A 27,082-nucleotide genomic window follows, 5' to 3' on the forward strand; every position below is an offset into this window, starting at 1 on the left:
GGTATAGGGATTACTTAAGGTGAAAGGAGAGTTTAGGGGGGCAATTTGAAAAACACCAAGTTAGGCTGTGCAGTGAACAATCTGTGTAACAGGAAATATTTAAAACTCTGTTTAAACCTTGCAGTGGAACAAGATAAAAGATCTAAAAAAAACCCCACAAAGTGCTGCATTGAGGTGCTATACTGAAGTACCACGTTTGGGTTCGGTGCTTCCTATTTCTACACATTAGCCAACCACAAGCATTTGCTTTGTGCCTTTTCTATTTGCAGAAGAGGTCAACTGATCATTTGCCAATACTGAACTGTAACAAAGAAAATTACCTCCTCAGTGTAGTTAAGGCACAACTCCTGTCGCTGTGAGGAATTGTAGGGTTCAAATCTGACTCAACTGCAGAGACCTTGTGGAAGAAAGAATTATGAGCCATACTTGGTGAGTGCTAAAATATATTCCTTCCCATTTATTATGTGCAAAATCTACAGGGTTAATGTTCTCAGAAAAGAAGTGGAATTTGTGTAAGATTTGAAACCGCAAAACAACTGGAGACTAGACCTCAGTCTAGGCACCCATTACCTCCTCATCTATAGAAAACAAACTTTTTGTAAAAGGAAGTTGTATATCAAAATATTTTATTTTCCTGCACTGGCTCAATTATTTGACATCAGTGTTTGCCACCTTTCTATGCACTAACTTGGCTTTTGACTAGAAGAGTAACTGAGATGGAGATTGTGCATCTGAGTCAAAACAATCTACGGCTTTATTCTTTTACTCATCAGTTAGAGCTCAAGATCAGACTGATGCAGTGTTGCAGGTCCATTCTAACAGCAGACTCGAGGAGTCATATGGCACAGAAATGGACCCTTCAGCCCGTGGAAGTCTCTGCCAGCCCCTTTACCCATCTACACTGATTCCATTTGCCCACATTAGATCTGGAAAACATTGGATCAAAATGATTATTCTATTGACAACCACTAATACATGAATTCAGCTCATTGATCAGCAGACACATGATAGTTCACTTTTTTAAGAAAATATATTTTATTTAGGCTTTTAAAGACTCAAAACAATTCAAACAATAATCTTTTTCAACATTCATGTAACGTACAGAGTTTGTATTTATCCCCCTCCTCCCTTCATTGCCCCCAAACATACAACCATACAAATACTATGGGGTTCACAGCCCACCGAAGTCCAAGAAAAAAAAAACCAAACTCACTAAATAACACAAGTAGGGAATAAAATAAAAAGGAGTAAAAAAAAAACTTTAAAAATGCATTTTGCCTGCGCCATGTTCCACTTCCTTAACTTCACTCCTTTCCCTGCTGGGACAGATTTTTATAGTGTCCATATTTCGAAGGGAGGGGGAACTAGTCAGTCTTTTTGCCCATGTATTTCAAATAGGGTTGCCATTCTTTATTGAATGGGTCATATTTCCTCTTTAGATTATGTAATTCTGAATTTTCATATACCATGGTGTGGTATTTAATTGGGAGTCATACTGCCATGTAACTGCTATACATTTCCTGCCCACCAACAAGGCAACCTTCACAAAATGAATTTGATATTTGGACAGTCTAAAACTTGTGGTGACAACATCTCCCAGAAGGTACAAGATCTTGTGGAAAATCTACCTTTGTCATTTTTTTTCCCCAGAATGTCCCCCAAGTTCTCCCAGAAAGATCTCACCTTTGCACATAGCCAGGTGGAGTGGACAACGGTTCTAATCTCCACACCACATCTAAAGCATATTTCCAAAATTTCTGGCTTTGACTTGTGTAATTTTTGTGGTATGAGGTACAGCTGATGCAAGTTGTATTCCACCAACCTATATCTGGTGTTAATTACCCCAGTCACACTGTCCAGATAAAGGTCTTGCCACCACTCTTCTTTAATTGATGTGCTCAAGTCCAACTCTCATCTCTCCCTCGACCTGTGCAAGCTCAGTTTCAGGCCCTCACTTTGGAACAGAGAGAAGAAACTTTACACACATTCCCTTGTTGAATTAGAATCTCCACATTACTACATCTAGTTGCTTCATAGATGGTCCTAATTTTTCCCATAAGATCTTACTTGCAGATAGCAGAAGAATGTTCTTAGACAAACCTGCTGTATGACATGAGCTGCCTTTCTTTGTTACAGTCCTTGATACACCTGATCCCTTTCTGGCCTCAGAAGCCCAGAATCTTATTACTCAGAGTCAAAGGTATTCACTTTTTCTGGGTCAAAACCATTTTAGGAGATATCCCCTCCTTCTAACCAATACATTGATTTATCCTTTGCCATATCTGAAGTACATGTTTTAGTATTGGCTTATCTGTTTTCTTCGAAATAATTGTAGTGTCCCATTTTTTATATAAATGCTCCTGCCACTTTTTCACCTATCACATGTAATCCAATTTGAGCCCAGGAAGTAAGTGTGTGTGCGTGTGCGTAATCTAGTAATTCTAACACACCAACATTTTTTTGTCAACTTTTCAATGGAGATTCTAGACAACTTCCCATTCCACAGGAACCTTCTGACACATTCACAGTGTATCTTAAAGAAACCCCTGGGCAATGAAATGGGTAACAATTGTAACATTCTGACACAGTTAACACTGTCCACCAGTGTTATGGGCAGAGTCCTCCAATCTATTAAGGTCCTCCTCAATCTTCCGGAGCAAAGAGACATAATCAAGTTTGTATAAGTTATGCAAATCTATCTGTTTTTAATTCCCAAATACTTAATGCCTTCCTGCAGCCATTTAAATTGACTTCCTTGTTAATATTGTCTGCAATCCCCATTCGTCAAAGGCATAATTTCACTTTTGACAAGATTTACCTGATACCCAGAGACCTTCCCATAATCCTCTAGTGTGGTCTTTACCCTGGCCAACGACCCCTCAGGGTCTGTCAAATACACTATCAGCAAAAAGATTGATTTTGTGCTCCATCTGGTCCCCACCAAATCTGGTCCCCACCAAATCTGGTCCCCACCAAATCTGGTCCCCACCAAATCTGGTCCCCACCAAATCTGGTCCCCACCAAATCTGGTCCCCACCAAATCTGGTCCCCACCAAATCTGGTCCCCACCAAATCTGGTCCCCACCAAATCTGGTCCCCACCAAATCTGGTCCCCACCAAATCTGGTCCCCACCAAATCTGGTCCCCACCAAATCTGGTCCCCACCAAATCTGGTCCCCACCAAATCTGGTCCCCACCAAATCTGGTCCCCACCAAATCTGGTCCCCACCAAATCTGGTCCCCACCAAATCTGGTCCCCACCAAATCTGGTCCCCACCAAATCTGGTCCCCACCAAATCTGGTCCCCACCAAATCTGGTCCCCACCAAATCTGGTCCCCACCAAATCTGGTCCCCACCAAATCTGGTCCCCACCAAATCTGGTCCCCACCAAATCTGGTCCCCACCAAATCTGGTCCCCACCAAATCTGGTCCCCACCAAATCTGGTCCCCACCAAATCTGGTCCCCACCAAATCTGGTCCCCACCAAATCTGGTCCCCACCAAATCTGGTCCCCACCAAATCTGGTCCCCACCAAATCTGGTCCCCACCAAATCTGGTCCCCACCAAATCTGGTCCCCACCAAATCTGGTCCCCACCAAATCTGGTCCCCACCAAATCTGGTCCCCACCAAATCTGGTCCCCACCAAATCTGGTCCCCACCAAATCTGGTCCCCACCAAATCTGGTCCCCACCAAATCTGGTCCCCACCAAATCTGGTCCCCACCAAATCTGGTCCCCACCAAATCTGGTCCCCACCAAATCTGGTCCCCACCAAATCTGGTCCCCACCAAATCTGGTCCCCACCAAATCTGGTCCCCACCAAATCTGGTCCCCACCAAATCTGGTCCCCACCAAATCTGGTCCCCACCAAATCTGGTCCCCACCAAATCTGGTCCCCACCAAATCTGGTCCCCACCAAATCTGGTCCCCACCAAATCTGGTCCCCACCAAATCTGGTCCCCACCAAATCTGGTCCCCACCAAATCTGGTCCCCACCAAATCTGGTCCCCACCAAATCTGGTCCCCACCAAATCTGGTCCCCACCAAATCTGGTCCCCACCAAATCTGGTCCCCACCAAATCTGGTCCCCACCAAATCTGGTCCCCACCAAATCTGGTCCCCACCAAATCTGGTCCCCACCAAATCTGGTCCCCACCAAATCTGGTCCCCACCAAATCTGGTCCCCACCAAATCTGGTCCCCACCAAATCTGGTCCCCACCAAATCTGGTCCCCACCAAATCTGGTCCCCACCAAATCTGGTCCCCACCAAATCTGGTCCCCACCAAATCTGGTCCCCACCAAATCTGGTCCCCACCAAATCTGGTCCCCACCAAATCTGGTCCCCACCAAATCTGGTCCCCACCAAATCTGGTCCCCACCAAATCTGGTCCCCACCAAATCTGGTCCCCACCAAATCTGGTCCCCACCAAATCTGGTCCCCACCAAATCTGGTCCCCACCAAATCTGGTCCCCACCAAATCTGGTCCCCACCAAATCTGGTCCCCACCAAATCTGGTCCCCACCAAATCTGGTCCCCACCAAATCTGGTCCCCACCAAATCTGGTCCCCACCAAATCTGGTCCCCACCAAATCTGGTCCCCACCAAATCTGGTCCCCACCAAATCTGGTCCCCACCAAATCTGGTCCCCACCAAATCTGGTCCCCACCAAATCTGGTCCCCACCAAATCTGGTCCCCACCAAATCTGGTCCCCACCAAATCTGGTCCCCACCAAATCTGGTCCCCACCAAATCTGGTCCCCACCAAATCTGGTCCCCACCAAATCTGGTCCCCACCAAATCTGGTCCCCACCAAATCTGGTCCCCACCAAATCTGGTCCCCACCAAATCTGGTCCCCACCAAATCTGGTCCCCACCAAATCTGGTCCCCACCAAATCTGGTCCCCACCAAATCTGGTCCCCACCAAATCTGGTCCCCACCAAATCTGGTCCCCACCAAATCTGGTCCCCACCAAATCTGGTCCCCACCAAATCTGGTCCCCACCAAATCTGGTCCCCACCAAATCTGGTCCCCACCAAATCTGGTCCCCACCAAATCTGGTCCCCACCAAATCTGGTCCCCACCAAATCTGGTCCCCACCAAATCTGGTCCCCACCAAATCTGGTCCCCACCAAATCTGGTCCCCACCAAATCTGGTCCCCACCAAATCTGGTCCCCACCAAATCTGGTCCCCACCAAATCTGGTCCCCACCAAATCTGGTCCCCACCAAATCTGGTCCCCACCAAATCTGGTCCCCACCAAATCTGGTCCCCACCAAATCTGGTCCCCACCAAATCTGGTCCCCACCAAATCTGGTCCCCACCAAATCTGGTCCCCACCAAATCTGGTCCCCACCAAATCTGGTCCCCACCAAATCTGGTCCCCACCAAATCTGGTCCCCACCAAATCTGGTCCCCACCAAATCTGGTCCCCACCAAATCTGGTCCCCACCAAATCTGGTCCCCACCAAATCTGGTCCCCACCAAATCTGGTCCCCACCAAATCTGGTCCCCACCAAATCTGGTCCCCACCAAATCTGGTCCCCACCAAATCTGGTCCCCACCAAATCTGGTCCCCACCAAATCTGGTCCCCACCAAATCTGGTCCCCACCAAATCTGGTCCCCACCAAATCTGGTCCCCACCAAATCTGGTCCCCACCAAATCTGGTCCCCACCAAATCTGGTCCCCACCAAATCTGGTCCCCACCAAATCTGGTCCCCACCAAATCTGGTCCCCACCAAATCTGGTCCCCACCAAATCTGGTCCCCACCAAATCTGGTCCCCACCAAATCTGGTCCCCACCAAATCTGGTCCCCACCAAATCTGGTCCCCACCAAATCTGGTCCCCACCAAATCTGGTCCCCACCAAATCTGGTCCCCACCAAATCTGGTCCCCACCAAATCTGGTCCCCACCAAATCTGGTCCCCACCAAATCTGGTCCCCACCAAATCTGGTCCCCACCAAATCTGGTCCCCACCAAATCTGGTCCCCACCAAATCTGGTCCCCACCAAATCTGGTCCCCACCAAATCTGGTCCCCACCAAATCTGGTCCCCACCAAATCTGGTCCCCACCAAATCTGGTCCCCACCAAATCTGGTCCCCACCAAATCTGGTCCCCACCAAATGACTTGTCAGCAGCTCAACTGTCAGTAATAAACAGCACTGGAGACAATGGACAGCCCTGCCTACTGGAACTACTTAATGGAAACACTGCCCATTTGTAGCAATTTTTGCTTGGGGTTTATGGTAAAATGTCTTCATCTAGTTAATAAATGTTTGACCCAATCCAAATTTCTCCAGTATCTGGAACAGAAAGTCCTACTCCAGTCTGTTGAAAGCCTTCTCCGCATCCAGATATGGCCACTACCAGATCCACCCCCGACTTTGCCAGATGCACTATATTAAGCAGTCTAGCTATATTGTTTGTTGACCACCTCCTTCCTACAAATCCAGCTTCATCTAGATTTACTATTTTTGGCAAATATTTTGCCCACCTATTTGCCAATGCTTTTGCAATGATTTTATAATCTGTATTTAATAACGAGATGGGTCTATATGAAACAGGGCTCAATGAATCCCTGCTTTTTTTGGCATCACCATTATGATTGCTGTTCAGAAAAACTCTGGGAGGGTATGTGTCTCCACTGCCTGATCCACCACCTTCATAAGAAGGGGCATTAGCAGATCTTTGAACTCTTTATAAAATTTGGCAGGGAATCCATCCTCTCCTTGTGATTTGCCAGCTTGCAAAGAGCTCAGGGTGTCTGCCATCTCTTTAGACAAAGGGGCATTCAGCCCTTCTTACTCTTCTTCATCCAAATTTAGTAGGTCCAATGAAAGAAAATAAATTGTTTATTTTGATGGGATCACCCATTGATTCTGATTTATACAATTCCTTGAAAATCTTCCAAATGTATCATTTATTTCTTTTTGTTTATATGAGATCTTGCCTTTCCCTGTTCGAATCACCATAATTGTTCTCAAAGCCTCTTCCACCCTCATCTGCCGGGACAAGACTTTGTGGCCCCAAGCTCATAATACTGCTGTCCAGATCTTAAAATCAACTTTTGTTTTATATGTTTGTAACGTATTATATTTCAGCTATTTATTCACCAAATTTCTGTATTTTTCTTCTGTACCTGCTCTTTGATAATCCTTTTCCAATTGAGCTGCCTCCTGTTCTAGACCATTAACCTCCTTCATGTGCCCCTTTTTAATGCTTTTAGTATATCCAATGATCTGGCCCCTTAAGTAAGCCTTTAAAGTGTCCCATACTAGGAAGTTATCCTCAGTACAGGGCCAATTCGTCTCAGAACAATTCTATCTGGGCCCTGACAAAGCTACAAAATTCTGTTTTTCCCAACAGCAGTGTATTCAGGCACCATAGAAGCCTGCTTATCTGGCATTATAATGGATAAAGTCAAGGGAGGGTGGTCTGATAGGAGCCATGCCACATACTCAGTTTCCAATATCCTACCCTCCAATTGGACTGACACCAAAAATAAATCAATTCTAGTGTAGGAATCATGTTGTCTCCAGTAAAAGGAATAATCCCTTTCTCTTGGATTTGGCCTTCTCCAGACATCTATGAGATCCAACTCTTTCAATAAAGGCCAGGGTAGACTTAGCTGCCCTGGCCCTTGTTACATTCTTTGCTGAATGATCCATGACCGGTTGCAGACAAAAATTAAATTCCCCTCCAATTGCTTTCAAGAATATCTTGTAGGGGGAGGCGTGGCCATGCAGTGGATGTGACCAGATCTGTTCTGAGAGCACTCTCCAGGAAAAGTATTAAAAAGACAATTTGAAAGCTCAAAAAAAATCAGAATTTCATTGTCAAAAATGGATAAAAGTAGAACTAAATGTCCAAAGCAACTGAAAATAAAAACTGCAGCAGCTCAGCCAGGAACATTGAGTGAATGTGGCCTGATGAGAAGTGCCACAGTAGAGGCCTTGGGACCAACTGAACCCAGCAGAGCTGGGGTGGGCATGGGGAGTGGGCCCAAGATATAGCCAAGATAGAAACTTTGTGTACTTGCTTTACGGGAGTTGAATCAGCGATAAGAGACACATCAGAGAGGATATTGGAAATTAAGGAAATTGTGGAGGATTTAACGGAACGAAGAACGCAAGTGGAGGGTGACCTGAACAAAACAAAAGACAGACTAAAGTCTAGAAGAAAAAGCAAAAACAGGGGACACAGACAGAAAATGAATGATGGACAAGATCAACCATATTGCAAATTTCAGCAAATGTAATAATGTAAGAATTATTGGTCTGAGAGAATGAAATTGAGAGGAAAGACCCAGTGAATTTCTTTGAAACACGGATCCCACAAATGCTGGGGAAAATACAAGCTAAACGCAAGGCTGCAAATCAAAAGGGGACACTGGACCCTCGGACCCAGAAGAACCGGAGATCAACAACCAGTCCTGGTTAAGACTTTTACCAGAGCAGTATGCAGTCTTTGGGACCAGCATAGGAATATTCAAAAATTAATGGTGGACAACAAAAAAGTAATGTTTTTCCAAAAATTTAGCCCTGCCCTGGTCAAACAAAGAAGAATTTGATGAGGTAAAGAGACAACTGCAATCCAAAAACTTAAAATGCTCAATGACTTATCCTGTGACACTGAGGGTCAATGTCTCAGAAGGCAATCGAAAAATGTTCAAGAATAAGTGAAAGAATTTTTACGAAAGCTGTGAAAATATCAAAGATGCAAGATTGAAAAGACAGTTTTAAAACAGCACTTATTTTTAATGCTAAAAGAAAAAAATTACTAATATACATGGAAAGCTCTGGAAAAAAATGAAAATGGAGAGGAAAGTGGCAGGCTGAGAGAATCTTAGGGGAAAAATGGTGACGGAAAAGAGCAGTTTTTAAAAACGGCACTAAAGGGAGGGTTCTTTGGAGGAAGAGGATTCCACGAGCCTTTTTTGAGAGCTTCCAGGTTTTACTGCTCACGTCACCATCAGAGCTAGGATGTGTGTGTGATTTTTTTTTCCAAAAGGAAGAAATGTGTTTGTTGCTCAAAAGGGAAATGCTGGAGTATAACTTAAAAAGTTGGAAAGATTTTATTATTACACAATATTTGTTTGAAAAATGGTATGGATAAAATACCAAAGTTTATTAGTGTTAATATTAATGGGTTAAACAAATAAGTGAAGAGGAAAAGGGTCTTGGCATACTTAAAGAAATTAAAAGTAGACAATCTTTATACAGGAAAAGCATCTTACTAAATTGGAACATGATAAATTGAAAAGAGAATGGGTAGGACAAATAATATTGTCTTCCTTTGGTTCAAAGGCAAAAGGAGTTGCAATTCTAATTAATAAAAATACATCAGTATTAATAGAAGGCACATCAGTTGACTGGGCCAGAAGGTATGAAATGGTATATTGTAAATTTTATGGAGAAGCATGGACACTTATGAATATCTATGCCCCAAACTGCAATGATGAAGACTTGTCCATCATTAAAAACAGCAGAGGGAAGACAAAATATATTGATCGGAGGAGATTTTAATTTTTGCTTGGATCTGATATTAGATAAATCAGCAAGAAGAGTAGTGAAGGCAAAAGCAGCAAAAACCACAATTTCATATATGTAGGATCTAAATCTTATTGAAATATTATGGAGGCAATTAAATCCCACAGGGAAAGACTATTCTTTTTAACTCAAGGGTACATGATTCATATACAAGGATTAATTTATGTTTAATGTCTGCCCAGTTAAAATGTAGAGTGATAAAAACAAAATACCTATTGAGGCTCTCATTAGATCACTCACCATTACATTAACTATTGCAGTAATGGAAAAGAAAGAAAATATATACAGATAGCATCTCAACACCACATTATTTATTAAAAGACAGAAATATTTTGTTGTGAAAGACATCAGTCATATAATAGCTTTTTGATATGGGACATGCTCAAAGCACACCTGAGGGGACAAGTTATATTCTATACAAAAAAAATCTTGAGAGAATATGGAAGTAAATAGATTGGAGAAAGATATTACAGAATTAGAAAAAAGTATCAAAGAACAGAACTAGTGGCGAATAAAAGCTAAGATACAATAAATTAGAAACATATAGAATAGAAAAAGCTATACTAAAAACAAAAAAATATTATGAGCGAAGCAAACGGGCACAAAGTTTTATCTTGGCAAGTTGAAGCAGAGGAATCATCAAGAATATTAAATGCTATTGTGACAGAGTATTTAGAGGTGGTTTGGGAGGAATTGTTAGAGAAGTTTCTACACACACACATTTTAAAACACAATATTTGCAGTACTGTTGCCTCCTGCAAAAAGCATTCTGCAAAAAAGTATCAACAGCAGCTTGCCTGGGAGAGCATGTGATCTTTGCAGGCAAAGGAGAACAGTTTTGCTCTCAGAAAAGGAGGGTGTGAAACAGAAAGAGAGAGAGAGAGAAGACAGAAATCAGTTCAAGAAGGACAAGCTGGAAAACTTTGGAAGGCTGTCTGGTCAAAGGAGAAGACTGGCGGTGTGAAAGGTGACTTGAAAAAGAGGATAATCTGGAGAACCCTGAAGTGGGCAAGTTTCGTCAGTAAGACTGATTGAGAAGAAATCAGTTGCGGATGTCCTGGAAAAGGAATCTCTCTCTGAAAACCAGCAAGAACCCTCCTGAGTGGTAACCATTTGCCTGTTAAGCACCAAAGACTGGTGAACTTTGTTAATGCTAACTTCTGTGCACAGTACAAGAATTGCCTACAACCAGTGAGATTGGATTGTGATCCAAAGAACTTTTCTAATCTTAAATATACATTACACACATCTGCGCTTAGTATTAAAGGGGGGGTTTGGAATATTAAGTAGTTAGGTAGGTTAAGTAATAAGTTAAAGTTTAATTCTGTTTTCTTGTTCAAATATAATTAAAACAACTTTTGTTTAAGTAACCTTGTGTTGTAGTGTATATCTATAGCTCCTGGTTTTTGGGGTCTTCTGGACTCCATAACACTATAAAAACAAACATTCTAACATAAACAAAAGAAAATTAATATTTACATGAAATGATTTTTTTCTTTGGCTTGGCTTCGCGGACGAAGATTTATGGAGGGGGTAAAAAGTCCACGTCAGCTGCAGGCTCGTTTGTGGCTGACAAGTCCGATGCGGGACAGGCAGACACGATTGCAGCGGTTGCAAGGGAAAATTGGTTGGTTGGGGTTGGGTGTTGGGTTTTTCCTCCTTTGCCTTTTGTCAGTGAGGTGGGCTCTGCGGTCTTCTTCAAAGGAGGTTGCTGCCCGCCAAACTGTGAGGCGCCAAGATGCACGGTTTGAGGCGTTATCAGCCCACTGGCGGTGGTCAATGTGGCAGGCACCAAGAGATTTCTTTAGGCAGTCCTTGTACCTTTTCTTTGGTGCACCTCTGTCACGGTGGCCAGTGGAGAGCTCGCCATATAACACGATCTTGGGAAGGCGATGGTCCTCCATTCTGGAGACGTGACCCATCCAGCGCAGCTGGATCTTCAGCAGCGTGGACTCGATGCTGTCGACCTCTGCCATCTCGAGTACTTCGACGTTAGGGGTGTAAGCGCTCCAATGGATGATATGACATGAAATGATATATTACATGAAATTATACAAATCAGAATTACTAGAGACTAGAATGAAATGGAAGAATTTCTGTCAAATGTTGAATTTCCAAAACTAGGAGAAAATAGAACTAGACACTCCCTTTACAAAAGAAAAAATTGTAAAATCCCTGGGTTACCCTACAACAGTGGTTCCCAACCTTTTATTTTCCACTCATATACCACTTTAAGTGTTCCCTATGCCATAAGTGTTCTGTGATTAATAAGGGATTGCTTAAGGTGGTATGTGGGTGGAAAGAAAAAGTTTGAAAACCACTGTTTTAATCATTCCAAATTGATTCGTTATGTGCACGGTTTCATAACTCCAAAGGAAATGGGCCAATGACAATTTTTCTCAAGCAAAATATTTCAGTAATAATTGGGTCTAGAGCAGTGATTCTCAACCTTCCCTTCCTACTCGCATACCAGCTTAAGCAATCACTTACTAATCACAGAACACTTAGGGCATAGGGAATACTTAAAGTGGTATGTGAATGGAAAGTAAAAGGTTGGGAACCACTGTCCTACAGGCTAATAAATTACCACAGAATGCAAAATATCCTACCACTATACTCAGTGAGTAGGAAGGTTCTCCTTTGTCCTGGTAAATATGAATCTATGAACCATCATCACTAAAATTGTTGACCTCGTCCCAATCCCAGCTTGTCCCATGAATAAAATGTTCCTGTGACTATAAAGTCATTTGGGCATTTTGTATGTGCTCAACAATAACTGGAGGTCTTTCTTTCTAGAATAATCATTCAGCCAGCTGTTTGCTAACATTTACTCTTTTACCTAAACTGCACTGTGATTCCCCATCACAAGTCTCCAGTTATGGAGGCTCCCTTACATTGCATTCATTTTAACGAATCACAAACAATTTTTTTTCTGGTTTAAGAAGCATCGCCAGTTTATATTATGTTCCTCAAGGACAAGTTTCTCGGTTAATGTTTTATCTTTGCTCTTGCACCTCCAGGTCACCCGAGTATTACCTTAATAGCAGCACGACAAAGTCCACACCGGTACTGAGGGACACAAACATGGACACCTTAAGACCAACTTCCTCAGTCATGGACTGCAGTTACGAGGCTCACTTCCAGTACTACTTATTTCCAGCAGTCTATACCTTTGTGTTTGTTGTGGGTCTGATTGGAAATGTCTCAGCCCTATGCATATTTATAAAGGAAACTAAGAAGGCCTCTCGATCTTTCATCTACATTGCAAACCTGATCATCGTTGACCTCATTTATATTTGCACCTTGCCCTTTAGAATCCATTACCACTTAAAAATGAATAACTGGATCTTTGGGGACATAACTTGTCGGATCACAGGGACCTTCTTTTTTGCCAACATTTACCTCAGCGTTATTTTCCTCAGCCTGATCTGCATGGATCGTTATATCGCAGTGGTCCACCCCAGAAAATACATCAGAATGAGGGGCACAAATTGCTCACTGGTGACCTCCGCTCTAGTGTGGGCAATGGCCTTGGCCACCATGCTTCCATTAATCTTTGGTGGCTCGCTGAACACCCCCTGGACAAACAACACCACTGCTTGCTTTGAGAATTTTGACTTTGAGACTTGGAGCAATAGACTGGTGGTGTATAACATAATGCCATTCCTCTTGGGCTTTTTCCTTCCTTTTACAATTATGATTATATTTTACCCCTTGGCAGCCAAGAAAATATCCAAGTTTAAAAGCAGTGTTCACAAGAAAAAGGCTTTCACAATGATCTGCATCATTATGGTGATCTCAATTCTTTGCTTTGTCCCATTTCATTTTACTCACTTACTCCATTTCCTTGCTCGTATGAACTTTATTCAAAACTGTGCTTTCAAAACCTTTCTCTACAAGACCCGGAGGATGACCATGGCCTTGGTCAGCCTTAACTGCTGCTTGGACCCTCTGATATATTTTTTTGCGACCAATAAATTCAAACCAAGTTATAGAACAGGCAGGGGATCACTTCAGAAGGTTTACAGCATTGTTTGGCGTCGAACTGAGAGGTGATATCAATGGCTTCATGACTTGGAGTCTGAGGAGATCGTCCTTGCTGAGTTTTGGAACCTCAGCAGCCATTTTCTATGCTCCTATTGCAGTGTGCATGTGCTGTTTGCCCAGAAACCACAGCACTGTACTCAGTCAAAAGGCACCTAGTTCAATTCCTGATGACCTTCCTATCCTTGCATCACTGCAGTTGAATTTGTCAGAGGTCAGCACCACTTTGGCTGTACTCAAATATCCCAGCTAATATGCATGAAGAAAACTGTAATAATTACATCCAGTATGAAATTTTATTTTATTTGTTAATTCATTGTGGAATTTTTTTTCCCATTTTAAAATAATTTATACGTTGCTCATATTCAGTAAGACTAAATACCATTTCAGATAAAACAGATATAGTAGAGGGACTGAGAAGTTAAAGAATTATTTACTTTGATAGAGGTGGAAGATTGCCTTACTTAGGCTGAACGGGATTGGGTGTTCTGAAGATCAGGAACTCGTTTGCCCCAAATGTCGGCGGAACTGGAAGACAACTGATATCAAAACCGAGATGGTTACATTTTGTTGAGTTGGAAAATTGATAGACTACAGATGTAGGCACTGTCAGATACAGACAAGGCAGGATCTGACTGAATGGCCTTGTCCATTTCTTGACACAAAATATTAATCAGTGATGTTTCAATGAAGAAAATGCTGGCACGATGACAAACATGGAACTAATGACGGGAAGGAAAGAAATCATTTGCAGCTCTTCCAAAACCAAAGCTAAATATCGTGAATACTGGAGACGTGAAATAAAACCAAACTGCTGGAAATACTCAGCAGAGAGCTCCAGCAGCATTTTTTACATTTAATTTTTTTTAAATTTAGACATGCAGCACAGAAGCAGGCTCTTCCAGCCCATGAGCCTGTGCCGCCCAAACACCCCAATTAATTTACAACCTCCATGTGTTTTGAAATGCGGGAGGAAACTGTAGTGCCTGGAGAAACCCCATGCAGACATGGTGAGAATGTACACTCCTTTCAAACAGCACTGGATTTGAACACAGCGCCACCTTCCTGTCCTGTCGAATATTTCCAGTGCTCTGTTTAAATTATGCCACTTTGATTCTAATGTCTATAGTCTCAGTTTCCTTAATGGTCAAAACATGAGTGGAGTAGTGGTTTAAAACAGGAATGATGACCCCATACAAAGGCAGCTCATGTCATACAGCAGTTGAGGAACAAATGGTTTGTCCAAGAACATTCTTCTGCAACCTGCAAATAAGATCTTTCTTAGGGAAAAATTAGGACTGTCTATGACCCTACCTAGACGTAGTAATGTGAAGATTCTATTCGACAGGGGAATGTGTGTAAATTTTTTTTCTCTTGAATGTATTACATATTCCAAAGTGAGGGCCCAAAGCCAAGCTTACACAGGTCGAGGGAGAGATGGGAGTTGGACTTGGGCACAACAATTAATGAAGAGCAGTGGTAAGACCTGTGTCTGGACAGTGCGACTGGGGTCATTAACGCCAGATACAGGTTGGAGCAATACAACTTCAAAAAAAATTACAAAAGTGGATTTTCCACAAGATCCGGAGTTGTACTTACTAGGAGATATTGGAGACACAAGTTTTAGACTGTCCAAATATCAAATTCAGTTTGTGAAGGTCGCCTTGTCAGTGGGCAGGAAATGTATACCAGTTACATGAAAGTCCAACTCCCAATTAAATACCACAAGATGGAATATGGAAGTTCAGAGTTCCATTCACTTGGAGAAAAATCATAATATGACACATTCAGTAAAGTATGGCAACCCTATTTGAAATACATGGGCATGCAGACTGACTAGTTTCCCCTCCCTTCGAAATATTGACACTATAAAAATCTGTCCCAGCAGGGAAAGGAGTGGAGTTAAGGAAGTGGAACATGGGACAGGCAAAATGCATTTATTTATATAAAAAGTTTTGATTTTTTTTAGTCTTTTTATTCCTAACCTATTCCTCACCTGTGTTACTTAGTGAGTTTGGTTGTTTTTTTCCTTGGGTTTCAGTGGGGGCTGTGAACCCCATAGTATTTGTATAACCTGTATGGTTATATGTTTGGGGGAAAAACAAATGTTGAAAAAGATTGTATAGGTTGTTTGAATTGCTTTATGAGTCTATAAAAAAACCAAAAATATTCAAAAAATGATGACCCCTGAATATGCCATCCCATCCTGACTTCCCCAACACTCTGAGCATTCAAAAAAAACTGGAAATGGTTAAAAGGTCAGAGAAAAGTAGTTATCATTTCAGGTTGAAAACCTTTTGTTTGATGTGAACAGTTAAATGTTTTTCTTTCTCCCATATCCAACCTGTCCTATTGAGTTTTTCCAGCATTTCCTGATTTTATTTTTGGCAACACTCAAGTCTATACAAAAATGCAGACGTAGTGCTTTAATCCTGGCATTGATTTGTTTTGTCAAACAGCCTGTTTCTGTGCAGAATATCAGCAGGTTCATGAGAGATGACCTGCAAATATCCCAGCTCCCTTCTGCAAATAGTATCTTTCTACTAGTAAGCTCTGCAAATAGGAACTAGCTCTATTCAATCCCATTCAAACTGTAACACGATTGAGGGATATTTCTCTCCCCATTATCCCAACAAATGTAACACATTCTGATGGTCCCTGTGACTAATATTTATACCTCGACCACGCTTGCTCCTTGGAGTTCACCTGCAAAAAAAAAAATCAACATATTTTGAGGACACTATCCTCACATTAAATAGTATGTCAGCTAACGGGATGGGGAAGATTCTGCTATTGCAGAAAACCTTTCTTTTGACACTGCAGTTACAGAAATAATGGGTTACTGAATCAACAAAGCTGTTGATGAATGGAAATATGTCTGCCTGGGATTATTGTGTGAAGTGGCGGTGGTGTGAGCGCTGCAATTTGAGCACTGATTGGCAGAATATTTGTTAGAAGTTTGTTGTTAATCGTGAAGAATGTTACAAAGTTATCCTCTGTAGTTTAAATAAAAATTAATTTAATCACCTTCCAGTATGCTGAAATCTTGTTATGGGCATGGGTCAATATCCAGAAGTATATAATGATTTGTTCACTATTAAAATATTACACCTTGAAGAAACAACCTGGTCAGGAACCTGGTTACTTCTATTATTGCACTGGAATACAGACTTTTTTTAGAAGTGCTAATTTAGTTTCATATCCTGAGGAAATTTCATCCCAATTCCAGCCCTCAAGATATAGGTTTTTAAGAAAAATATTAGTTTTAGAAAAAGATCATTTTCAGTGGGGTCTTTTTAGATTTTTTTTGCCCCAAAATCTTGTTTTTACAGTTTTATATCTCAAAACATTTTAGCATCAAGGGTCATTGAAAAATAATCTGGATTTTGAAACAACTTCATCGTCTTTATAGCTCAGGATATACTTTTTCATGTGATATGATTACATGTCATGTCCTCCTGCTTTAGTGCTACTTGCTCAGGTTAGTCCCATATCCTTCCAAGTGCGTAATTATACAAGTGTTTCTTAAAGGAAGCTAATATACCTGCTTCTACCATTTTGTTTGGAAACTTATTCCAGGTGCCCCCCCCCCCCCACCCTCAGTGAATAACTGTGTCCTCATCCCTTCTAAATCATTCCACCCCCTCCTCACCTCATTGTTATGCCCTCATCTTCGATTCTCCTACACAAGGAAACAGGCTGCCACTATTCATCTTGTGAATGCCCCTCTTGATTTTATACACCTCAAGCAAAAATGGCAGTGTTGCCACTGATGTGGTCCCAGGAAAACAGACAGCAAAAGATAGAGTGCTGCTCTGAAGGGTTCCACCTCTGTATAGGAGTTAAAATGGCCCATTAGAGGAGTTAACCGTGTTTTTAAACTAAAATCCTGCAACCACAGTCTGTGCCCAAGATGGCAGCGCCTGTGCTCGGCAGCAGGTACGAGGTGTTCCAAACTCCAGAGCGGCAAACTGGCACAGGGCACCAGAAAAAGGAAGAACACCCCTCCCTGTTGAGGAGAAGCAGAGGAGATGGCCCTACAAGCAGCGGACCAGCAAGGGGCTCCGCGGCTGAGGGACTCACACAGGCTGCAAGCAACTTGCAGTCAGGGTCCCGCACAGGCTAAAGGGGTGCAGGAGACTGGCTCATGGAGACCAGGTATCGGAGCTAGGATTCAAGAGGATACTGAGGGCAAGAAGGGCTCCCAAAGGGCCTCAGGCGCTGAAGTCTGTGCAGCCGCAGAAGCTGTGGGAGTGCTGCAGGCAAATCCACAGACACTCAGTAGCTTTGAAGGGATTCTCTTTTGGTTCTTTTTCTCTTCCCTTTCTCTCGTTCTGTAAGCGGCACTGGACAATGCTAATGGTGACTCTTTGCTTTATGGCAGGCAGAAAGCAATTTTGTGTAATATTACATGTCCTGTACTACATGACAATAAATGAATCTTGAACAAGATCCTTCAAAGTCTATGAACCAATGAAAATAGACCTATTTTTTCCCCAGTCTCTCACAGCTTCCCTGATCCCAGCCACAACTTTGTACATTTCTTCTGTATCTTTCTAACTTTATAATATTCTTCCTATAACTGGAAACCAAAACTGCACACAAATAATCCAAGTGTGTAAGCTCGTAGTCAGTACTCTAACAGAAGAGGCAACAGATGGACTCCAACAAAGATGATGTTAATCTGCTAAAGTAATCTGATCTCCATCATCTGTTTCAAAATACAGTACAATGCTGTTTTAACAATGGACAATGCCACGCTTTAATTGTGTAAGTGAAGAGATGTTGATGAAAAAATAGAAACTGAGACACAGATTTCTGGAGACTTGAAACCTGCCAGGTTCCTAAACTAAAAAAAGTTTCTATTCGGCCCAGAAAAAGCAAAAATGAGTGAGGAACAGATAGAAAAATTAGGATAGTGTTTCTATTTGTCCTATCAGCCCGATCCAGTACGCACTGGGCAAGATAGTGGAGAATTTTAAACATTCATGTTTTCCACAGCTCATTCTGTGCTGTAAAATCAGCAGAAAATATTAGCAGGTTCTTGGAGATGACCCACAAATATCCCAGCAAGGTTCAGCAAATAGTATCTCCTTTCTGAAGTTGTCACGTTGTATTTTTTTTAAATAAAGAAATAAAATTTAACAAGAACAGAAGAAATAGGAGCAGGGTGAATCAGGAATGCACTGCTTAAAGGTTGGCAGAAACCAGTTCAATAATAAACTTCAAAAAGGTAATCAGATGTGAAAAAATCCAATTCTCTTGGGACTGGGCATCTTTTAGAAGAGTCAACATAGAAAGATTGGATCATGGGCTGCTCCTGTGTTCTAATTCAATGTCTTTGCTAAGAAAAGTACTGTAATTTTAATCAACCTCAGAAGAAAACACCCATTTCTATATTTAGTGAACTAACCAAATCACAGTATTATTAAATATGCGGAGGCATTTAGAAAGTCACAATTGAAATGGTAGCTCAGTAAACAGAGAACAAAATATTACTACCCATCATTAAATTCTTTTAAAAGGTTGATTTCACAGCCACAAAGTTTTTCTGCTAGAGACAAGCAATATCACATCTTTTTAATTATTCTGCATAAAGAACTAAAATTTCTTGCAATTGTTATCAACATGGTGCCTATTGGCTGCATTAATGGACTACAGTCCTGAAGACCCAGTGTTTCTAAACATACACTTGCAATTGAAACTGCATTGTGACTGCAAGCACCAATTTATATGAAGCCTAATTTTCCATAAAGATGGTAAGAGACAGTGTTTACAAGTTCTTTCAACAAGCATGTGGTACACAATAACATTCAATTTTTTAAAAAAAACAATCAATAAGAAAAATGTGGGACTTACCGTGAGCTGTGTGAAGCTGCAACATTCCTTCTGGATTCTCTGCACAGCTCTTGCCATTAACTGATGAAGACACCAGTACCTGTATGAGCCATCAGAATGCCACTTCCACAATTTTGGTTCACTTGGGTTTTCAGACAAATTTATCTGTCTGCTTCAGGGTGTGGGATCTGGTCCTGGTAACCCACGAGGTAGGTCTTCAGAAAATGCTGAGTGACTGCTCTTCCTCAGCCATCCAAACCCTCCCAAATTGTGACTCCAAATTTTAGTTTAACATGTCTGCATGTTTTTTTTTGGACAAACACAATTTTTTCTGTGCCATTTTACTTCATGATTTCCAAAGAACTTCCCAAGTTCAATCCACCTGCATCCCTACCAGCCCTCCTGGGAACCCCCCGCCTAATCAAGATCACAATTATTTCCATCCCTCAATCTAGCTTATTTCTGAATAGACAGAATGAAGAAGACCACAACACTGTTTATAAGCAAATGACAACTTGGATCCCTTGTACCACAGACTTTTATAGCATTGGGAAATAAAATTTGCTGGCCTGTCCCATCAGATCAGCTTGCCAAGTACTCAACAATTTCTACAATGCATCTTCCTGGTTCTAAGTTCAACAATGAGAAAATATCAGAGACATTTTATGTCTTACTTCTTGTTTAGGTGCCAACTAAAGGTCCAAAAGGTCTGTGAGGCAAACTATCAGAAGTAGAAGAAATGTTGCACCTGAATCTATAAGTTGATGATTGATCACCTGGATGCAATCAGCTTCCAGTGGGAAACACAAGAGAGTTAAGTTGAGAGTACAAGAGACCTTGATGTCACATTACTTCCCACTCATTAAGCTTCATCTGCATTCAAGGTTCAAACAGCTTTAAGCCCATATCCACACAGAGAGATCACAAAGAAAGTGTAAATAGTAACAACATTTTAAAAATTTATTTTACAAACATATTTTGGTGAAACAACAAACTGAAAGGAGTCCAAATGAGAGATGCAGCCCTCTTCAATTCCCAACAACACCTGCAGGTGAGCCCTCTGTTACATCACGTTGTATTTCTAGAAAACCATCCACATCCTGATTTTCTACAATGTGAAATCAGGTCCTTTGCATATATTAAGGGGGGAAAAAAAAACAGCTTTCTTTTTCTCCCACATCACAGATTTTTTTTGGAAGTGATTTGTGAATTCCACTAGTAAAATATTTAGTTACCTGATCAGCTGTAATGCAGGGAATGCCTAGAATCCACAGGTTATGCATTAGTCAACATCTCCTCCAATTATCATGTCAGATTAAACACATCTCATTTGATCCTGCTGTGCATGACATTTTTGACAAAGTGAGCACAATTTTCTGTGCCATTTTATTTTGTTATTTCCACAGTACTGTAGGTCAGACAGCAATAGACTGAGGCAACCCTTTCTTTAATAGAGTTATCAAGTAACTGCCCAACTCTTCATCCTGAAAGAGAAATGAGTAATTACAATGATCGTGGGGCAGTTGTTTCCAGTGGGAGAAAAATCTTCTCATACATGAAATGAGGTATGTGATTAATCAGAATCTGGGTGGTCCTGGCTGCAAACACCAAAGAGTTTTAGAGCGGAATTTTCAAATGGATGGATGGAACAGCCAGCTCTTTTCTTGCCCCTTAGTTTTTGAATACGATGTTACAGTTCCGTTTTTTTTAATTGTTGTTGGGCAACAGAATATCTTCAAAGCCTAAATAGCCTCCCTTAAGCTGTATTATTCTGTGTTTGCAATGTTACTGATGCTACACAGTGTTATCATTGATGAAATGCTATCATATGAAAACTGAGTGAGTTTACATCCAACTCAGTGAAATAATCAAAAAGGAAAAGTGTGAAACCCACATATCTAAGGATTAAGCAGTGTAATTGAAAAACATCTTTACCCTGAGTTTTGAAATTTCTGACACTCCTTCAGAAAGATTACATTGTTGGGGAGGAGGTAATCATAACCATTACCAATGTTCTTTAAAAAAAACTTAATGCATAGGAAATGGGGGCAAGTTAAATGATCTTGTGAAGAGAACATGAATGTTTTCCCAAAATCTCATCAACAACACAATTATTTTCAGAGAATATTTTGCAAGTACAAACACCTTGTTAATTGAGGATTCAATAATCACCAGTTCATTCAATTATATTCAGCTGTGTTCCCAATTTTAACCACAGCTGTGACATGTTCATTAGTAAATTGATTCTCACTTAAAATTAATTGCACTGATTTGGAAGTACTTTCAATCAACTAATTTACCTGGAGAGGCTGGTTGATCTGTCGGAGAGCATGAACTATATTTAATCAGCAGTAATCTATTATATTTATTATAAAGAACTGAATGACAATCTCACCTCATCTTACCATATAAAAAGTTCTGAGAAAAATGTTCTTTCAATGTAAATTTTACTAGACTCAAAGATATAATAAGAAACAGAATAAAGATAGATCATCTGGCTTCTATGAACCTGTTCTGCCATTAAATGAGATCACGGCAAATTCAGTGTTAGTATCAAAACACCACTTTTCTCCTCCCCACTTGATTTCCTTGAGGTTTAAATGTCTGACAATCTTGTCTTGAATATATTTAATGAATCAACCTCTGAAACATGTCTTTTAGTACTATTTTGAAGCTTTCAGTTTCCAGTGGGATGTTAATGATTTAAGCACTCAAGTTTGCAATTACCTAATCATGTGGACATATTTATATTATACTGACTTCTATAATTTTGGTTGTGGTAGACCTTGCATAATATAGGCTCCATCCTGCTATTGTGCCAGTAAACGGCCACTGCAGAAAGTGCTGCTGCATTATTGGTCCAGGGAGTAGAGTTTGATCCTGACTAAGTGGAGTTTGTAGAGGCTCCCTGTGGCCAGGTGGAGTTTGTAGAGGCTCCCTGTGGCCAGGTGGAGTTTGTAGAGACTCCCAGTGGCCAGGTGGAGTTTGTAGAGACTCCCTGTGGCCAGGTGGAGTTTGTAGAGACTCCCTGTGGCCAGGTGGAGTTTGTGGAGACTCCCTGTGGCCAATGTTGAGTTTGTAGAGACTCCCTGTGGCCATATGGAGTTTGTAGACTCCCTGTGGCCAGGTGTAGTTTGTAGAGGCTCCCTGTGGCCGATGTGGAGTTTGTAGAGACTCCCTGTGGCCGATGTGGAGTTTGTAGAGATTCCCTGTGGCCAGGTGGAGTTTGTAGAGACTCCCTGTGGCCGACGTGGAGTTTGTAGACTCCCTGTGGCCATGTAAATTTCCTTCACATGCCCCTGTTTCTTCCAACATCCCAAAGACGTCTTCCTTTATCTTGGAGGAAGATCACTCTTGAAAACTTCAACATGTCCAATCATTTGTATAAAACAGGGCACTTATAGCTGACAGATATTCTCAGAGCTGTTAGCATCTTGTACAGGAAGCTGTGGAATATCCTACACAGAAAATTGAACAGTGTATTTCAATACTTTCCATTTCACCTAAAATTCATTAGTTTTCCAAAATGTTTCCTCACCTGGTAAGTCCACGAAACCAACACATCTTTAGTGCTCTGGTCATCGGACATTGCACTGATTTTAATGAGAATGGATTCCACCATTACAGAGCCATCAGGGAGATGCTGAATAGGATAATCTTTCAATATGCTTTAAATGATAAATAATAACATTAAAGGTTGACCAAATGGATTATATGACATTATCTCTCTAATATTCATCAGCAGACACTATTTTAAGGAATTCTCAAGTCCATTAATACACTCGCTTGTGAATATACAACACATTTTCCCCTACATTGAAGATCACAACTAATGCCAATTTTTGGATTTTATGAGCACACAGTTTCTTTGCTTTAATTATCAACTCTGCAGCCTGAGTCTGTGTACTTTAAATAACCTTCAGATGAACCAGCATTTATCACAACCAGACTAATGTTTTGTCTCTTAAGCCAATTTCTTCTGGTCAAGAATATACAGCAGAAATCAGAGTCAAATGTATAATGCTGAGGATTCAAGTTCTCCCGCTTCCTCAATAACCCTAATCCTGGACAGATGATGTGCAAATCTTCAGACAAATAGAGAGTTTACAGAATTTTTTTTTTTGCACAGAACAAATTACCATTTAAGCAATATAGTTGGTTTGCAGCTGTCTAGCTGCAAAGTACTGAGTAACAATATTGAAATCTGTCAGCATTGCAGTTTTAGCACAGTGTTTCTCAACCTTTTCTCTCCACTCACATACTACTTTAAGTATTCCCTATGCCATCGGTGCTCTGTAATTAGTAAGGGATCACTTAAGGTGCTATGTGAGTAGGAAGGGAAGGTTGAGAATCACTGCTCTAGACCAAATAGTTAATTAAATATTTTACTTGAGGAAAAATTGTCATTGGCCCATTTCCTTTGGAGTTATGAAACTGCAAATAATGAGTCAATTAGGTTTTCAAACTTCTTCTTTCCACCCACATACCATAATCCCTTACTAATCACAGAGCACTGATGGCATAGGGAATACTTAAAGTGGTATGTGAGTGGGAAGAAAAAGGTTGAGAACCACTGGGTTAGCGCAACATCACCTTTACAACCCCAGTGATCGTGACCGGGGTTCGAATCCCACGCAGCCTGTAAGGAGTTGATATGTTCTCCCTGTATCTGCGTTGGTTCTCCCACCATTCAAAAAATAACGTACCGGGGATATTTTGTTTGTTAAGAGCCAATGAATATTTCCTCTGGTGAAACCAGACCTGGAGTTCAAAGTCCCCACTGCTGCCGGTAGCCCAAGGTTCCCGCTGCCGCTGACAGCCCGAGGTTCCCACTGCCGCCAGCAGCCCAGTCCCCCACTGACTCCGGCAGCCCAAGGTCCCCACTGACTCCGGCAGCCCAAGGTCCCCACTGACTCCGGCAGCCCAAGGTCCCCACTGACTCCGGCAGCCCAAGGTCCCCACTGACTCCGGCAGCCCAAGGTCCCCACTGACTCCGGCAGCCCAAGGTCCCCACTGACTCCGGCAGCCCAAGGTCCCCACTGACTCCGGCAGCCCAAGGTCCCCACTGACTCCAGCAGCCCAAGGTCCCCACTGACTCCAGCAGCCCAAGGTCCCCACTGACTCCAGCAGCCCAAGGTCCCCAGTGCCGCCGGCAGCCCAATGTCCCTGGTCAGTTCAGCTCCAAAAAATTTGGGATAAATAAGTATTTCTGATTTGTTTTGGATATCCTCATTTATCTGAATTTTTTAAAAATTTGGATAAATGAGGATTTTGGGGAATCTGATTTTGGATAATTGGAGTTGAACTGTATTACTTCGACTGTTGACCCAATTGCTGCAATGTACCCACTTTTTGAGATGGTTGTATATCCTGTTTAAGGTGTCCTGTTCTGAGTGATGATCTTGCATCTGAACTTTGCAGGTATAGCGAAGATGATGCTCGCTGAGACCCAACTCCTTTACAGCCTGTTCTGGCGAAACAAGACGAAGGCTCTGGATGTATAGTAAACAGGAGAAAATTACATTATTCCCCATTCAATCTATTCTTACATTTATAGTTAAAGTAAAGAAATACATTACTCACATTATCCTTAATAATCAGTGTACCATGCATTAGTTTCTGTTTCTTTGGATCAGGAAGTGGACCTAAAATTATAGGGAGAAAAATCATATAGCTATCATAACAAACAAACTTTACAAACTTAAATGCTTAGTTAGCTATTAAAATAAAGTATTAAAATAAAGTATCTGTGCCATCAGCTAGTAGGCATGCTGTGCCAAGGTGCAAGCTGGTACTCCTGTGCCAATGAATCCTCCCTCAGTTTGGTGTGGATAACCAGCTTTCCCTAGCACACAAACGGAAAGTCAACAGCTTCCATCACATCAAAGAGATTATTGATCTGAACAGATGTCAACACATGGTGCAGCTTCCGGAAATCCCTGCTGAAGGCTTACACTCAGCATATTAGCCAGGGTGCAGCCAGGCCCACATCTTAGCAATGAGCCGCCACACTGGCTACTCCCACTGCCCAACCCCGTGGGACAATTCACTCCTGGATCCAACAACTCTGCTAATTATTCCACTCTCTACAGTAACTCTATATGGCACTCTCGTTCTTGGGAAAACATCTAAAGTACCAAAAACAACTTTTCTGATCATTACTTCAATGCACAGGAAGTAACTGCCACGTGTAACACTCTAATAATAACTACATTTCGAAGTTCTTCACTGGATATAAAGCATCTTGGGATGGCCTAAGTCAATAAAGTCTATTTCTTTCTTTTAATTACTTTTCTCTCACCACAGAATATTTGATGTAGGTGGACTGCAAGAATATTTGCTGTTGAATGGTTCCGCAGACTGCTCACTAATGGAGAAGAGTGTCAAAAAGCTGCATTTCTGGCAAGTTTCCTCAATCTGGCTTTCCGCAATGCAGCTTCTCAACTCTGACAAATTTGCATGGGAGCGCAGCAAGTCTTCAGGGCTAATAAACTGTTCAATCTAATACCAAAACATCAAAACGCACAAGAGGATGGTCCTCAAGCTGAAGGAACTACAAGACTTACCACAGATTACAGATTTTGGATTTATTGTCAGAATACAAAAAAATGACATCACATAGAACCCTGAGATTCTTTCTCCTGCAGGTGTGGCAGAATTACCATTAATTGATAGTGCAAAAAATAAACTGCCCACAGTGTGAACATGTAAACAATCAAAAGAACTGTAAACAGATAACAAATGCTAACAAACTGATTGGGCAATACAGGGAGAGCAAAGAAAATCAATAAAATGCTCAAGAGTCCTTAAATGAGTCCCTGATTGAGTTTGTTGTTGAGGAGTCTGATGGTGGAGAGGTAGCAGATGTTCCTGAACCTGGTGGTGTGAGTCTTGAGTCATCTGTACCTCTTTCCTGATGGTAGCAGCAAGAACAGAGTGTGTGCTGGACAGTGGGGGTCTTTGATGATTGCTGCTGCTCTCTGACAGCAGCGTTCCCTGTAGATATGCTCAATAGTGGGGAGGGTTTTTCCTGTGTCTACTACCTTTTGGAGGGCTTTACGCATGAGACCCTGACTATGAAGTCAAAGCACGTCAGCACCCCTACTTCCTCAGGAGTTTGCGGAGGTTTGGTATGTTATCAGAAACCCAAGCAAATTTCTACAGAAGTGTGGTGGAAAGTGCACTGACCGGCTGCATCATGGTCTGGTATGGGAACAAGTTCGAGGAAAGACATCTCATCATGTCTGGGCACCCTCCAACCGAATGGCATTAACATCAACTTCTTTGGCTTCATCCCCCCCCCACAGCTTTGTTCCTCTGTCTCCTTTCAGAACCAAAATAAATTATCACTTTTCCTCAGTTAATATACAATTAATACCTTTTGGCTATTCAGTCTGGACTCCTTACCCTTAATTTCTTGGTCATTTCGGTGTAATTGGGCAGCACAAGCTTGTTAGCCGAAAGGGCCTGTTACCGTGCTGAACCTACATTTAATTTTAAACCTCCATACTCACAAAGGTGGAGTGGAAGCAAACTATTCTCAATCACAAAGAAGAGGAGACATCATATTCAAAAGGAAGTCTTTCATAAATATATGCCAATAATAAGCTTTGACAGGTTATTTGACCGGATGCATCAGAGTTACA

At 41.7% G+C, this 27,082-nt stretch overlaps 2 protein-coding genes across 5 annotated transcripts in view; one reads left to right on the forward strand and one right to left on the reverse strand.

The window, feature by feature from the left end:
• Window positions 1–328: 328 nt before the first annotated feature.
• On the forward strand, window positions 329–26,230 carry LOC138754461 (lysophosphatidic acid receptor 6). 2 transcript variants are annotated; one of them, XR_011351780.1, is made up of 2 exons: window positions 329–429; window positions 25,743–26,230. XR_011351780.1 is itself a non-coding variant. In XM_069918761.1 (2 exons), the coding sequence occupies exons 1-2, from the start codon at window positions 416–418 to the stop codon at window positions 13,608–13,610; spliced, it is 1,050 nt and encodes a 349-aa protein (XP_069774862.1). In that variant the 5' UTR covers window positions 329–415; the 3' UTR covers window positions 13,611–16,809. The 2 variants fall into 2 exon arrangements, 1 of the variants encoding a protein (XP_069774862.1); XM_069918761.1 differs by lacking the exon at window positions 25,743–26,230 and adding an exon at window positions 12,575–16,809.
• The window catches only part of ints11 (integrator complex subunit 11), a 43,368-nt gene continuing 36,661 nt past the window's right edge, over window positions 20,376–27,082 (reverse strand). For all 3 annotated transcript variants that reach the window (XM_069918758.1, XM_069918757.1, XM_069918759.1), the window contains exons 15-18: window positions 25,020–25,081; window positions 24,786–24,928; window positions 22,975–23,104; window positions 20,376–20,920 (exon numbers count right to left, since the gene is read on the reverse strand). In XM_069918758.1, the coding sequence (XP_069774859.1) occupies window positions 20,852–20,920; window positions 22,975–23,104; window positions 24,786–24,928; window positions 25,020–25,081 (404 nt within the window). In that variant the 3' untranslated portion in view covers window positions 20,376–20,851. The remainder of the gene's footprint in view (window positions 20,921–22,974; window positions 23,105–24,785; window positions 24,929–25,019; window positions 25,082–27,082) is intronic.

Source organism: Narcine bancroftii, chromosome 2 (genome assembly GCF_036971445.1).
Source record: "Narcine bancroftii isolate sNarBan1 chromosome 2, sNarBan1.hap1, whole genome shotgun sequence".
Classification (NCBI taxonomy): domain Eukaryota; kingdom Metazoa; phylum Chordata; class Chondrichthyes; order Torpediniformes; family Narcinidae; genus Narcine; species Narcine bancroftii.